A 16,380-nucleotide genomic window follows, 5' to 3' on the forward strand; every position below is an offset into this window, starting at 1 on the left:
CTGACAGAAATTGGGGGCTCGTTCCGGGATCTCAACACGCCCTGAACGGTTCCAGCGGGCTCTTTGACGCAGGTGACAATCTTCGGCCGAGGTAAACAAAAGCCCTTTGACGGGACTGTCTCGATCAGTCCGGCTGGACACCGGGAGGGTTGACGAGATCTTCCGAGGAAGAGAATCAGCAGACCGTGAGTAGGAATATTAATTTTACTAAATAGAAACAGTTAAATTACGCAGGGGCGGATGTGGAGCCCCCTAGCTTTCAAGCTAGTTAAATTCCGCAGCAGGAGGGGCGGACTCCTCTGTTATTAAAAAAAAAAAAAAAAACCTTGAGAATTCTAGACCCTATCAAGTACAATTAGAAACAGTTAAATTCCGCAGGGGCGGATGTGGAGCCCCCTAACGTTTTATGTTAGTTAAATTCCGCAGCAGGAGGGGCGGACTCCTCTGTTATTAAAAAACGCGCGTGGTATGCTTGTGAACGGTTTGACTGAGAGTGATCTCATTTGAGCGCTCCTCTATATAAACACACAGGATTGTAAACGGTGGCTTTGTGTGGGTGCTGAGGCAACAACTCTTTCGGGGGAGGTGAAAGGAGACTTACCACACATCGAATTTTTAACCACTGTCCTGTGAATAAAGTTGGTTTTAGGACACTGTAGGTGCCATTCAAACTACCAACTCCAAAATTTAGAAAAATAAGCCATGGGAAACTTAATAAGCAAAAGTCCCTACCCCGACATGAACTAAAATGCAAAGATTGGAAAATAATTGAAAGGCAGGATCCCAACCGATTAAGAAAAGATTTCGATAAATCGGTTAAAAAATATAAATTTGAGGGAGAACTATAAGCAGTACAAGAGCAAGAAGAGAAAACACATGCTACAAATTCAAAACTAAAGATCATTGCAAAGTTGTATCCGCAAATGCATGACACACACAAAATTGAGGAATCACCTCCTCCTTATGGGATGACGGACAGAGCCACTAGGCAGAAAAGCCCGCTAGAAATGGATTGGTCAAAGGAAATCAGAGCAAATTATACAGAAATAGGCAGAACAAAGCAAAATGATAATGAAACCTTTGATGAGTATCGAGTGCGCATGACAAAAGTGTTTAAAACACACAGTGGACTGGTGGAAGATAATGCGCCTCAAGGTGCTTATCAGCAACAATTAAAAAATGCCATCCATGTAGGGTCCAAGCCTGCAATACAAATTAGGGTGATCAATAATCGTATAGGAATGAACACCGGAACTTTGGAGGAATACATAAATCATGCCCTCCATGCGGAAAAAGTAGTAATAGACAAACAAAAACGAAAACAAATGAAAGCTTCAAAAGACACTTTTCTGGTAGACCAGGATAGTGACACTTTTTACCAAAATGCAGGCAGAGGACAGAAAGGCCAGAGAGGGCGAGCAATGTCTAACAGAGGAGGCTTTAGAGGCCGAGGAGTTGTGCAACCTCCAATAAAATGCTGGAATTGCGAAGAAAACGGTCACATGGCACGTGACTGCACAAATTAACAGAAACACTATGACTAGGCCAAAATCAAATCAGATCAGGTTTCCATGTAATGAAGTGGGAACCTGGCTGCCAAAATTAAGGAGAAATTAGCTTAAATATACAGGAGATACTTATGTTAAAAGGATAAAGTAAGATAAAGAAACATTGAAGTTAAAATTTGCTAAATAAATCGAAAATAATTACAAATAGCTTCTAAAAGTGAAATAGAGAATAAATCAGAAAAGTAACACGAACAAAAAGGTGTGTTAGTGGGATCGATGTGTGTTCTATATGTTGAGCGTCATCCTTTTGTGCTGGTGTGCGTGTGCGTGTACGCGCAGAGGATCCTCATGAATGGGTGTGTGTATGAGTGCGAGTGAGATGTGTGTCCTATGGAAGGAATCAGTAATGGAGAATGTTCTGGAGGCTGTTGAGCAATAATAGGGAAATTGAGAAGTGGACGATGATGTGTTTAGGTTGGTTGGAGAAACTAAGATGAGCAGTGTGTGGAAGTAGAGAAAATAAGACGTGCGTGGCAGGAAGTGACTAGAATGGTGGCTTGATAGGACGAGAAGAAGAGACAGCAAATGTTGTGTAGAAGACTGAAAGATGTTGAAGGTGAACATGATGAAGGGGGCAACGGCAAAGTTGGCCTGCCCTTTGAGAAGGTGAAACTGATAAGCGTGCCTGCCATTGCTATGCTCGTGTGGGCGGTGGGGCGGCATCATGGTTGTTGCAGGAAATGGCCAGCCTGTGACCAATCAACATCGATGTTGCGCCCCCCCCTCGCACGAGAGGTGCTGTGGCTGCAGGCGAAGCAGGGAAAGTGTGAGTTTCTCAGAGAATGTTTGAATATTTGAAGCAGGGTGATGCTTAAGGAAGATGTGACAATATTTGCATGAAGGATAAAAGGCACTGATGAGAAAACAAAAGTATAACCAAAACGTCAAAACAGAGGATGACGTTTGCGCAGCGTTGTTTCTTTGTATTGTTTGTGAGCTGTGTCTCTGCTGTAAGTTTTTGTGTTTTCTGTGTACTGTCAGTTATGTGTTAAAATTGGCTAATGTAGGTGCACAAAAGAATTTGCTAGATTATAGTCTATATGATTTGCACCGCAAAACAAAAGCAATTTTGTGAAAATAAGAAGAAAAGAAAGGCAAGCAATTTTTTTTTGTGGGCAGAAACTGGTCCACACTGCATTAATGCCTAGCCCTGATGAAACAAAATTTGAAAGATGGAAAGAACTTTCTTTCTGGAATTGGATAAAGCAAAATTATTAAATAACATTTCAAAGCTAAATTTAGAAGATATAGTCGATTGGTTGTGTCAAGACTACACAAGTTTTTACATTTGAGAATAAGAGAGTGATTGAGTTAGTTAAAGTTAAGAAACAACAACAATTAACTATTATATTAATTTACTGACGGTTATTTTGTTGATTTTTATCTTTTCCAATTAGTGGATTGGTTTGACACCTTGAGGAAGGAAAAAATTAGGATGTGGAACACGGGTTTAGACAACCAGTTACTGGGACACTGAGAAGCATTTTGGAAGGTGTGTCCAATTGAATGGAGATGAAATTATATGTAGTAATACAACACTTTACTACATATGGATTCCCTAAATCGTACTATTGAGTTACATAAAACATACATTTTGATTTTTATTCAAATTGCTAAGATTCTTGTGATAAACGATGAGAAAATGATTGAAAAGAAACTACAACTAAGCTAGTAGCAGTCCAATTGCCACAAAAAATAGCTATATGCACGTGTGCAGGGCACACACGAGACTGATAAGGTGCCAAGACGTAACAAGCTTGCAGACGGAACTGCATAGCTGCAGTGCAAAAGACGCTTCAAATTTTATACACAGAAGCAGATTTAAATGACTGAAACATTTTTAAAGATGTGCAGCGACAAAATCCATCGACTGAAATTCAATTATGGACGAAAAGAGGAGCAAGAGTGGAGAATGGTATCTATAAATGACCAGAAGACTGACCTATTCTTCAAAAAAACCTATACAAGCGGGCAGCAATATTGAGCCATGGTTGTGTGTCGCATGGCTCAAGCGGAGGGATAATGGGGCAGTTCAGTCAGCTTTATACAACATACGGATTTGATTCATATTCAAAACATTTTCAAAAAATAAATAAATAAATAAATATAATAAAAAAATAAAAAATTATAGAGCTTGTTTAACATGTGCTAAACACAATCCACAGGGTTATAATGCCTGGTCATAATAGATGCATTCTCAAAATGGTTTGATTTGGTTTAAACCAGGGGTCCCCAAACTTTTTCCTGTGAGGGCCACATAACCTTTCCCTTCTCTGATGGCGGGCCGGTGTCAGTTTGTAACAGAAAAAGTGTGACGATCGTAGGGTAGCTTAAAAAATTTATTGTTTTCCAGAAAGCCACACATAACCAAATAACGGTTATTTAATAACCCTTTCCAGGTTCTTTACAGAAAAAAAGTCAGGAAACAAATAATAACACTATTAATGAAATAAATAATAACTAAATAACCCTCTCTGAGTTCTTCACAGAAAAAACGGGAAATAAATAATAACTAAGTAACTCTCTCTGGGTTCTTCATAGAAAAAAAACCATGGAACATTAACTTTCTGTTGTGCCATGCACAATCTTAACAGATAAAAGTTCAGCTCAGTTGTCAGAGCAGAACCTCTCTGACAAATATGAGCAGTCTCTTAAAGTTCTTGTGTTCCTTCCTTATAATCCTTTTGTAGGTTGTAGTTTCCAGCAAAACTGCATCTGAAAGCTCAGCGCGCAAATGACAAGCATGCTGTCGTCACAGCCCACGCTCTAAATTCGGGACTGATACAAATAGAGCGCGAGTGCGCCATGTCCGTAGACGCACTTGTGAGTGTGCACCGAGCTTTCTGACACGGCTTCCGGTAGTAAATGCGCAGGCGAGCGCTTCCCCATCTACTGGGGAAACGCAGTCATTGCAGGCAAAATGAGCAAAAAAAAAAGTTTAATAATACAATTTGTTCAGTGTTGGCGGGCCGGATTAAACGGTCCCGTGGGCCGTATCCGGCCCGCGGGCCGTAGTTTGGTGACCCCTGGTTTAAACAAAAACACTGAGTGCCTTAACAGTGGCAAAAACGTTATGTAAAAATAATAATAATAATAATAATACAGAGATATGGGATTTTGAAAATTAATTCTCGTGACAGAACTGGTATAAAGTGTGAAAATGTGCATGGGAAAAATGGAAGATCATGGACAAAATGTTTAGACCTGGTCAAACTGTACATAAATATTACAAGTACTGTGGGTTTAACCCCGTATGAAAAATTGTTTGGGCGACAATATAGATTACCATGTTTTAAAACCAAGTGGGAAACTAAGGATGATTTAAATTTGGCATTTACATTTTATATTTATAATTAATATTTTAAAGGCAAAAAGAACAAAGCACGTTCTCATTAAGAGCAGTGAAAACAAAACACTGGTGTTCTTCCAAGGGAGAAGGCCACATTGAATATTGATAATTACGTCAACTGCCATTAAAATAGCAGAAAGGTCAGTTGAGGTGGTCCTAGCAAATTAAAAAAGGGTAATTTCTTTTGAGGTAACGTTCGATCGGAAAAAGTGACCCAAAGGGAGCCTTACCTCTTAGAGAAATGCCGGGAACAAGAAAATGGAACAATGACGTTATTGCATGTAAGGTGGCTATCTTTGTTGCCACTTTGTTAACTTCACCAATATGGTATTTGTGGGAACTAAGTCATAATGAGTAGGGGAGAGATGAGTGACGAACAACTTATATTGATCACTCCAAAAAAATGTTTTTAATTATGCTGCATTGTAGCAATTTAAAAGATCAATTTGACCTTTGCAGGATGATCTGCTGTGTCAGATCTGGACTGCCATGAGAGTATGATGTTTATATGTATACTTTGTCAACAACCGCTGTAGATGTTAAAGAATGGGATGAATATATCTAAAGTGAATGTGGATAATTTGTTTCAGGTACCTAGTATAAGAATAAACTGCTAAACGAAACAATTGATTGCTAATGGCAAAACAAGCTGTAAAGACAATTGAATATGTCATGTGTATGGGTTTGCGACCATTGCTTTATGTTGTACCGTCACCATTGATCAAAGATCGTGTGAAGTCTATCACGTCGATTGGATTGTAAGATGTGTGACAGAGCATTCTATATAGTAATATCCATTGAAGAAAGAAAAAAGAAGCCATTGCTTTCAGAGAATGTAGTCAAGCTAAATTGTATCAACATCCCAAGATCTGAAAAAAGAAAAGAAAAAAAAGCTGGTAAAAACCAAAATATCTTTGAATTTGACAGCCGACGATGATCTGACCGAAATTGATGCAATTGGTGTTCCCGGAGGAGTGCCGGATAGGTGTAAGCTGGTGAATCAGATAGCTGGTTTTGAATCCACCCTGTGTTGGTGGTGTACTCTTAACAAAAATGTCGACAGGATCAACTACATCCATTACAACGTGCAGAGGCTTGGAAATTGGACCGAGGCGGGTTTCAGGGCGGTCCACTTCCAACTGGCCGCGACTTCCCTCATGGCTTTCCAGAACCGAATGGCCCTTGACATGCTACTCTCAAAAGAGGGTGGTGTCTGCGCCATGTTTGGTGAGCAATGCTGCACATTTATTCCAAATGGTACTGCCGCTGATGGAAGCCTGTCCCAGGCCCTTGAGGGCCTGAGGACCTTGAATGGAAAAATGAAGGAACACAGTGGAGTGAACACGGAGGTTTGGAACGACTGGCTAAACGTGTTCGGACAGTACCGTACCCTGGTTTCCTCGGTCCTAGTCTCCCTTGCCGTTTTTTCTGCTGTTTTGACCTTGTGTGGATGTTGTTGTATTCCGTGTCTACGGTCTCTAATTAACAGGTTAATTACAACTGCTATCTCTCCAGCAGCTGAGACTTTTCAGTTGCTCCAAGGGGAAGACTTTGCGACTGACGAGGGTTGTCGCTCTGGCAATGGCCCCATCTGTGAAGCTCCTGTGGTAAACCTGTCCGATTTGTTTCCCGACTCTGACATTGATTATTAAGGTTCGATCTCCTCCTGTGTTTAAATTTGTTCCTATGAATTGTGATCCTACGGCTGAAAATCTTTTTGAAATGGCCGCTTTTAGGTGATAAGATGGTCTCTGAGAACTTATGATAAACAGGAGGGAATTGTTAGAAAAATGTATATATATGTTATCATGCGTTCTCTAATCAATGCCTTACCGCAATATTACTGCAATATATGCTTGCTGTTTGGCCTTGCTGTTTTTATGATGTACCACAGAAGGACAGTTTCTTTCTAACAAAGACCACTTTGTTAGACAACATGCCTCATTGCTGTCTTGCACCCCAGATGAACCTCCAAGTGACCATTAAAGTCGGGGTTTTTCCTAACTATCTTTTTCGTAGGATTAGGTTGGAATGTATACAACCAGTAATAAATAACTTAGCTTGTTGCATCCTGCACAATGTCGTAAAACCTCCCTTGCTATGTTTTAACTAGAGGTCAAAGGTTTTTTCTCCTGTATCCAGTCCACTCAAACTCCTCTTCCCAGATGTTCTTACCAGTATGTAAACACCTAGTGATTTTTGCTTACGAGACAAAGCCCACATGCTTTCCTCCTCCCCTTTAGTGTCTTATGTCTCACACTGTGGGGAGGGCAAATCCAAATAAAAAGAGCGGGAGTGCCTACAGATATTCAGTGTGTGTAGAGATTGTATTAAGCTATCTGTACTGCACTCCTCGCGAGAAAAGACTCAATATTCTGTCTCACTTGTGGTTTGTTTGCTGTTGCTCTTCTATTCACTTATTCAGTCAGCGAAATAAACCTGACAGTCAACGTCTTCACATGCCGAGACACACAAAGAGATCGAAATTACGTTTTCCCTATCCCACGGTGACAAGACATATTACACGATAGACATACAAGTAAACGACGCAATATAAAAAAACAAGAAGGCACAAACAATAAATAATAAGAGTAATAATAAATAATAAATAAACAGATAACACAACAAATAAGAGCCAGTGTGCATACAGACAGTAAAAGTACACGACACTACGCAGAACGGGGAAGCGAGTTCAGGATCCTGACAGCCTGGAGTATGAAGCTGTTTGAGAGTCTGGTGGTGCGGGAGCGCAGGCTTTTGTACCTCTTCCCAGAGGGCAGAAGCTCGAACAAAGAGTGAGCGGGGTGACTCACATCACTCACAATCGTGGTCGCCTTGCGGGTGAGATGGGAGGTGTAAATGTCCTTCAAGAAGGGGAGCGAAGCACCAATAATCTTACCAGCCGTGTTCACTATGCGCTGCAGGGCCTTCAAGTTGTAGTCAGTGCAGCCGCCCCCCCAAACAGCAATACAGCTGGAGAGGACGCTCTCAATGGTGCCGCGGTAAAATGTAGTCATGACGACCGGAAGAGCGCTCGCTCGCCTGAGTTTCCGCAGGAAGTACAGGCGGCGCTGGGCTTTCTTTGTCAGTGATGCGGTGTTGGTGGACCAGGAGAGATCCTCACTGATGTGCACCCCCAGGAACTTGGCGCTGCTCACTCTCTCCACCACAGCACCGTCGATGGTCAGCGGCAGGTGTTGGGTGTGACCCTTCCAGAAGTCCACAACAATCTTGTCGACGTTCAGCAGGAGGTTGTTGTCCCTGCACCACGTGGTCAGAAGGTCAACCTCCAGCCTGTATTGAGTCTCGTCTCCATTGGTGATGAGACCCACCAGAGTCGTGTCGTCAGCAAACTTCACTATACGGTTGTCGCTGTAGGTTGCAGTGCAGTCATGCGTCAGGAGGGTGAAGAGCAGCGGACTGAGCACGCAGCCTTGGGGGGCCCCCCGTGCTCAGCGTGATGCTGGCGGAGATTTTGTCGCCAACACGTACTACCTGTGGCCTCTGACAGAGGAAGTCCAGTAGCCAGTTGCAAAGGTAGGTACTGAGGCCCAGCGTGTCAAGTTTGCTGATGAGGCGTTGTGGCACAATGGTGTTGAAGGCAGAACTGAAGTCCACAAACAGCAATCTCACATACGAGTCCCTTCTCTCCAGGTGGGTGAGGGCCGAGTGGAGGGCAGAGCAGATGGCATCCTCAGAGGACCGTTTGGCTCGGTACGCAAACTGGAAGGGGTCAATGGTGGGGGGGAGAACGGATCGGCTGTGCTCCATGACAAGCCGCTCAAAGCACTTCATGATGATGGGCGTAAGTGCCACGGGGCGGTAGTCATTGAAGCAGGACGGAGCGGGTTTCTTCGGCACAGGTACGATGGTGGCAGCTTTGAAACGACGGGACGATGGCCTGCTGCAGGGAAGTGTTAAAGATGTCTGTGAAGACATCCGTCAGCTCACCAGCGCAGTCCTTCAGCGCTCGACCCGGGATGTTGTCAGGGCCCGCCGCCTTACGGATGTTGATAGCGGCAAGCGCCCCCCTCACGCTGTCGGCGGAGAGGCACAGGGGCAGCTCGTGTGAAGGGGGAGTGGCCTTCAGCGGGCAAGTGCTGTTCTGAGCGTCGAAGCGAGCAAAGAAGCGGTTGAGGTCATTGAGCAGACGGACGTCGCCTTCACAGCTCTGCGGTGCGGGGTTGTAATCCGTGATGGTCTGAATGCCCTGCCAAAGGCTCCGTGCGTCCCTGCTGTCCTTGAAGTGGGCGGCAATTTTGCACGAGAACGCCCTCTTTGCATCTTTGATGCCCCGGGACAGGTCAGCCCTCGCAGTCCTCAAGCCAACCTCATCCCCCGCTCTAAAGGCTTTGTCCCTGGCCCTCAGCAGCCTGAAGACAGCCCCCGTCAGCCATGGCTTCCGGTTAGCCCGAGTGACGATGGATTTTGAGTGAGTCACATCATCAATGCACTTCCTGATGTAGAAGGAAACAGAGTCAGTATACTCCTCAATGTCTGTCCGATCGTCGCAAGTGGCAGCCCTCTTAAACATGTCCCAGTCAGTAGAGCCAAAGCCGTCACGCAGTGCATCAGAGGCACCCTCAGGCCACACCCGTACCTGCTTGCAAACTGGCCTGGACGCTCTCACCATTTGTCTGTATGCGGGCAAAAGCATAACAGTGATATGGTCAGAAAGTCCAAGATGGGGGCGGCTTTGAAAGCTCCTTTATGCGAAGAGTAGACCAGGTCCAGGAAGCTGTCGCCACGCGTAGGAAAATTAACATGCTGGTGAAGCCTCGGAAAAACAGACTTCAGGTTAGCATGATTAAAATCCCCAGCGAAGATGGTGAAACCGTCAGGGTGCGCTGTCTCTTGTTCACTGACAGCCTGGTACAGTTCACTAAGAGCCGCGATCCTGTCGCCTTCGATGTTGGAAGGCGGGATGTAAACCGCGACGAGCAGAATCGCGGTAAATTCCCTTGGCAGGTAAAAAGGACGGCACTTAATGATCACAAACTCCGCCAGTGGCGAGCAGTGCTTGCATACCACTACAGAGTCCCGGCACCATTCGTCACGGATGTAGACGCATATTCCACCTCCACGAGATTTCCCCCCTTGTACAATGGCCCGGTCCGCCCGATAGCACGCTAGCCGCTCCAGATGTACAGCAGAGGATGTTGACAGTCAACCAAGTCTCAGTGAACACGAGCACACAGCAGTCCCGCACTGTCCGGTTTGTAGATCGCAGCAAGCGAATGTAATCCATTGTCTTGTCCAGCGATCGAACATTCGCCAGAAGAATGGAAGGCACGGCAGGGCGAGCAGGGTTGGCCGCCAGCCTGGCCCGGACGCCCCCTCTTCAGCCTCCTCGCACACCGCTTTCGACGCTTCCCAACCGGGGAAGGAATAGCAGACGAGCCCGGCAACGCTTCAGGACGTAGCAGGCTGAGCTCCTTTAATGTTCCAGAATCAAAGTCCAGAACTCGACAAAACTCGCTTTGGCCGATGTCAACCAGAACCTGCCTGCCGTACTTGTAGACTTATTAAGTGTAATAATGTGTGGCGCTTGTTGTGTAAGTGTGTGACTACATTTCGTGAAGGAGTTATCGAGCAAAAACTGGCTAAAATGTGTCTTCTGTAAACATTATTAATCGATTACGACAGCCTTCAGTCGTGCTCATAGGAGTGGCTGATGGCGTAGGGCAGTGGTCCCCAACCACCGGGCCGCGGACCGGTCCGTGGGTAACTTGGCACTGGGCCACCAAGCCGCACAGAAAAAAAAAAAAAAAAGATCGACGATCAAGTAATTCAGGTCAAGACACTCGTCCCGGTCACGTGACATGTTTCCCCAGTCGAGCTCGCAAAGCTAATATGTGGCGACAGGGTAACTAACCAGGCAATGAAGCATTCAAAACTGCTTCAACACATGGAGACCAAGCATCCTGCAATAAAAGACAAACCTTAATCACTCCGGGTGTCATTGTCTCAGATTACGTCTAGATGGGACCGGCTCGTTTCTGAGAAACAAACTCAGTGCTCCCACTAATTCAACGTAATGGTGAGTTTTATTTTTGTCATTTGTACTTGTTTTTATGTCAGTCGTATCATTCTATTTCAACGTATTTATATATTTATTATAAATGTATTATTTATTTATTTATTAGGGGTGTAACGATACATCGATACACATCGATTAATCGATATAATGCTCTACGATTTATTGGCATCGATGCTAAACGTAAACATCGATTTATATCGCCGTGTTTGACCTCGGACATTAGACGCGACTTTATTTTGAAATCCAGTTCATTGTTGCTTGCTTCCTCTTTCCGGGAGCAGTGCGCCCGGCGTTGTTGTGTTGTGAGCAGAGCAGGCACGTGAAAGGGGAGTCGACAACTAGTACGCTGCTCCTGGGCTGGTGCTATGGCTAGTGTCCAAAAAGACGAGGACATTTGCTCCCCTTTAGGCTTCAAGTCATTCGTTTGGAAGCACTTTGGATTCCAAAGAAAAAATGGCTCAATGGACAAGACACGTGCAGTTTGTAAATCCTGCCATGCGGTGATAAAATATTCAGGGAGCACAAATCTCGCCGCACATTTAAAGAAAAAACACGACATCAAAGTTCAGTGTTAAAATAAGCACTTTGTATACTGCAATACTCTTGTAATTTCCTAAATAAAGAGTTTGCAGTACCTTGTTGATTTTGCGTATGAATTGTTATAAATCAGGATATTGTTCTATATTTTTTATTAAAAAAAAATTATCGATCGATCGATCGCGATATATCGTGAATGAATCGCAGCAGGCTTTAAGATATCGATATTATATCGTATTAGAGATGCACCGATCCGATATCTGGATCGGATATCGGCCCCGATATCAACAAAATAGATGGATCGGGTATCGGAAAATACAGCCGATCTGTGAGCCGATACTTTCCTTAATCTATTGGGACGCGGGCTACGTCATACGCCAGCAGCACGTGTGCCGCATGCCACGAGAGTTTTCTAAACAAACGCAAACATGGAGCGAACGTTCGCTTCTCTTCCCCGGGTTGCTAAGCGGACGTCAAACCCTGCGCGTTCGCTTCTCTTCGGGTTGCTAATGGGACGTCAAAGGCTGCGCGTTCGCTTCTCTCCCGAATGGGGGGGGGAGGCTAATCGGATGTCAAACGCTGCGTGTTCGCTTCTCTTCCGGGGGGGTGTTAATGGGACGTCAAACGCTTTGTGTGGCGGGCTCCATCTAGTGTGGAAACTGAGAAGCTGAGCTCAAGCTTCTTGTGCGGGCCATATTCAATTATGTTTTCAGAATTTGCTGCGGGCCAATAAAAACTGGACCGTTAGTTTGGACACCCCTAATTTAGAGCAAAGAACTGTGTAGTCTGCCTGATGCCATTGCCTTTGGTCTTTTCTGTTCCACATGTAGAGTTATGTAGCTTGTTAAGTCAACCATAATATCGGATCGGTATCGGGTATCGACCGATACGCAAAGCCACGGCATCGGTATCGGTATCGGAACTGAAAAAGTCGGATCGGTGCATCTCTATATCGTATCGTGACAAAACCCGTGATTCACACCCCTATTATTTATATAAATGTATTATTTATTTATATAAATGCCGTGGCGCAAAAAAGGTTGGGGACCACTGGCGTAGGCCCTACAGGTGTCAAACTCAAGGCCAGATACGGCCCGCCACATCATTTTATGTGGCCCGCGAAGACAAATTGTGCATCAAATTCGTGTCATTACTATAATTACAAATTGTCTTCACTTATAATATATTTTTTAAATATTTGACCAGTTTTTACTTCTCTGATTTGAAAACGAGTTATTTGTCAGTTTGTTTTGTAACTTTTACTGGATATAATATGAGGGGCTCATACATTTATTTGGGTAGACAGCCATAATGGCCTTCCGAAAGAAGCTATGACGACAATGCGGCCCGCAATAAAAATGAGTTTGACACCCTACACCAGGGGTGTCCAAACTACGGCCCGCGGGCCGCCAGTTTTTATTGGCCCGCAACAAATTCTGAAAACATAATTTAATATGTTTGCATGTTCTCCCTGGGCCCGCGTGGGTTTTCTCCGGGCACTCCGGTTTCCTCCCACATCCCAAAAACATGCTTGGTAGGCCGATTGAACACTCCGAATTGTCCCTAGGTGTGAATGCGAGTGCAAATGGTTGTTTGTCTCTGTGTGCCCTGCAATTGGCTGGCAACCGGTTCAGGGTGTCCCCCGCCTACTGCCCGATGACGGCTGGGATAGGCTCCAGCATGCCCGCGACCCCCGTGGGGACTAAGCGGTACAGAAAATGGATGGATGGATGGATAATTGAATATGGCCCGCACAAGAAGCTTGAGCTCAACTCTGTTGCACCGCTCAGTTTCAACACTAGATGGAGCCCGCCACACAAATGAAATCAAGCGAAGAAAACCTTTTACCGCGAGTCCCCAGAAATGGCTGCACCGGAGAAACGCAAAATAGCAAGTGAGTGTAGAATATTTCAAACCCGTTGGGAAAATGAGTATTTCTTCAAAGAAATCAACAGAGAGTGTGTCTGTTTGATTTGTAATGAAGATGTTTCTGTGATGAAAGAGTATAATGTCCGCGCATTTACTCCCGGGAGCCGTGTCAGAAAGCTCGTTGCACACTCACAAGTGCGTGTGCGTACTCAGTAGTACGTAGTAATTTCATCTATCAGTGCCGAATTTCGAGTGTTGGCTGTGACGTCAACATTCTCGTAATTCGTGCGCTGAGTTTTCAGATACAGTTTTACGCTAATGCCACCCACAAACCTTCGCCTGGAATCCTTCCATTAAAATGAGTGGCCCGAAGAAAAGAAAGGTGGACACTGATCCTGATTGGCTGATGGATCTGTGACGACACTTGGACATTCCATTAAGTACACACCCATTTTCAGATGTACCTCCTGATTGGCTGTTGGATCTGTCGTCACTCGGACACTCCATTAGGTACACAGGTTTCAGGTTTACCTAATTTTTGTTTTTTCTTAAATAACAGGCCACTTGATTAGAGAAAAGTCACGATCAAAGCTTAAGTGAAAGTGAAAAGTACCAATTTTAAACTCGTAAACGTAAGGTATTTCAAACAGTTTGTTCAATGTTATCTGACTCTTCAGATATGAATGAAAGGCAGAATTTGTGTTTTTAGAGTTGTTCACATCTGCCTCAATGGCTTATATTTGGTTATTTTGTCATTTGAAAAATAAAGACAATTGTGACAATGAAATTTGTTTTATAACTGTGTATTTGCATGAAACGTTTGTAGTTAAAAAATGTCTGAAAAAACTATTGGCCCTACAGGGAAATGTACTTTCGGCAGTTTGCAAACACATTTGATTAAGGCTCCGTTAGACACATATAATCATATCAATATAATTTCTAGTAGTAGTGTGGTCGCTTAATAAGTGGAAAGGAATGTGCAGGCTACATGAATTTGTTTTCTTCAAAGTATTGTGGAACAGGAGGTCCAGAAAGGGAGCATATCTCAAGGCCGATGGGAACGCGAAAAACAACTCGTCTTTGTGGTCCAGACACCTGTGCTGAGCAGGGGAAAACCCAAACGAGGAGGAGATGACCATCGACCAATCACCACACAATATTTTGCATGCTTGAATATTCATATTGTGTTTCTTTAAAACTGGGCAACCCGGAAGAATGTGTCGTCTTTTCTGGTCACGAAGGCACACGAGTTTTTGTGTTAAGGACCCAAGACCCAGGCGCCTGTATTAGCTTGCTTTGTCAGGATTAAACAATTGGTAAATTCGGTCTCATTGATCTACTAGTCTTCTCTTTGACAGAACGAACTCGCAAAATTGTTAGGTGCGCCAGTGTGTGGATTAGAACATAGCAATTCTTGTGTTAAGTGTTGATCACAATTTGGAGTCAGATCAATAGCTAAAATCCGTATCCTAACAGGCCCTCGGGCCCCTTCACTTTACTAAATCTGGCCCTCCTTGCAAAAAGTTTGGACACCCCTGCCCTACACTGTAGGGGTGACACGACTTGCTTGCGATGTGTGCAGACACCGCGAGTTCAACTCCCACATATGGTGTGAATGTGTGTGAGTGACAAGAAAAAAAGTCGTGCTTGTACAAGAGCATGCTTTGTGCACGCAAATTGCCCCCCTTCCCCCCCACGTGCTACAAACCAAGTTGAAGTGATTGATGAAAATGGCTACCTGATCTGCATTTTCTTCTGCTAGCGGCTAGCAGCTAGCCATGCACAGATGGTATTCGAGTATCTGGAATTCAACGGAATTCCTCCTCTCCCAAGCTTGGGTGACGGGTCTTTTTTTGTTGCCGATTTTGAATGCTCAATGATTAACACCAATGAACCTTCAAAGCCTTTGATTCAAAGGTTAAACAAAGCCCACGTGGACATTGACCCATGTCCAACATGGGCGTCCTGGGCAGTCAATAAAAAGAGAGCCTTTGCGCCATTTTGCAGGTATCCGTATAAAGAGAGACTTTAAGACTGCCTCATTTTGCAGGTTTCCGCTGGTGACCCGACATGAAGCTACTGCTCTTGCTCCTGCTGCTGCTGCCCGTCTGCTCAGGTTCATTTTCCGCTCGTCCCACTTTGATTCCTAAAGTTCCTCAGTGAATTTGCGTCCCTGCAGAGCAGTTTAGCATCGACTGTTACGGACGAGACCCGCTGGCGATGGTGCCGCACATCCTGAACTGCAACAGCGCAGATGAGCCGCAGGCGTGCTACGAAAGAGGTCAAACGTCGTTGGCCACCGGCGCCAAATAAAGCCGTGTGCTCGAACCAGGCGTGTGACTTTGTGCCTTTGTTTTGCTGCGCAGATAACGGCGAGAAAGGCTGCGTCACGCACGACAAGTGCTCTCTGCCCGGCTGGACCTGTTGCTACTCCTCTCTCTGCAACCACTGAGCCTCGCCCCGTTTCACTGATTGATTCACGCAATGTTGGTGCTCTTGTCGTTCGTCGACCAAGTGAAACAACCAAAGAAAATAAAGGAACTCAAAGTCCATCCATCCATCCATTTTCAATACCGCTTGTCCCCACGGGAGTCGTGGGGGAGGTCAAACTGTGGACGCAAAATGATTGCAATGAAATAAAGCATTCATAATTCAATTCACTCTACTCATTTCATGAAATAAATTGTCGCCGTTTTGTCTATGACTTTTATTCACGATAATTCAACTGAATGCTGATCAGCATTATCTATTGAAGAAATGGGGTAGAAATACAAAAAGTCCTGCCTAGATACAAAAACAGATATGCTCAAACCTCATTGAATAAAGTACATAAGCAGAGAAGTATATTCATATATTAAATCGATAAAAGAAACATTTTAAGCATATGATTATACCTACACACCAAATCAATAAAGGAGACATAACTAGACATTTTTGATATGTGGTAATGACAAAGGTTTTTATAACTTTATGATCCGATATGTATTTCTGTTCACTTTGAAATAACAAATGTTTTA

The 16,380-nt window shown here is 44.3% G+C and overlaps 1 protein-coding gene across 3 annotated transcripts in view; it reads left to right on the plus strand.

The window, feature by feature from the left end:
* wu:fj16a03 (uncharacterized protein LOC335475 homolog) overlaps positions 1–16,019 on the plus strand; it is a 32,023-nt gene extending 16,004 nt beyond the window's left edge. For 2 of the 3 annotated variants that reach the window (XM_061284395.1, XM_061284393.1), the window contains exons 2-4: positions 15,414–15,479; positions 15,543–15,644; positions 15,730–16,019. In XM_061284395.1, the coding sequence (XP_061140379.1) occupies positions 15,434–15,479; positions 15,543–15,644; positions 15,730–15,815 (234 nt within the window). In that variant the 5' untranslated portion in view covers positions 15,414–15,433 and the 3' untranslated portion in view covers positions 15,816–16,019. Of the gene's footprint in view, positions 1–15,332; positions 15,480–15,542; positions 15,645–15,729 lie in introns of those variants that run through there. The other variant, XM_061284392.1, reaches the window with a different exon arrangement.
* Positions 16,020–16,380: the final 361 nt, after the last annotated feature.

Source organism: Syngnathus typhle, linkage group LG8 (genome assembly GCF_033458585.1).
Source record: "Syngnathus typhle isolate RoL2023-S1 ecotype Sweden linkage group LG8, RoL_Styp_1.0, whole genome shotgun sequence".
NCBI classification, from domain to species: domain Eukaryota; kingdom Metazoa; phylum Chordata; class Actinopteri; order Syngnathiformes; family Syngnathidae; genus Syngnathus; species Syngnathus typhle.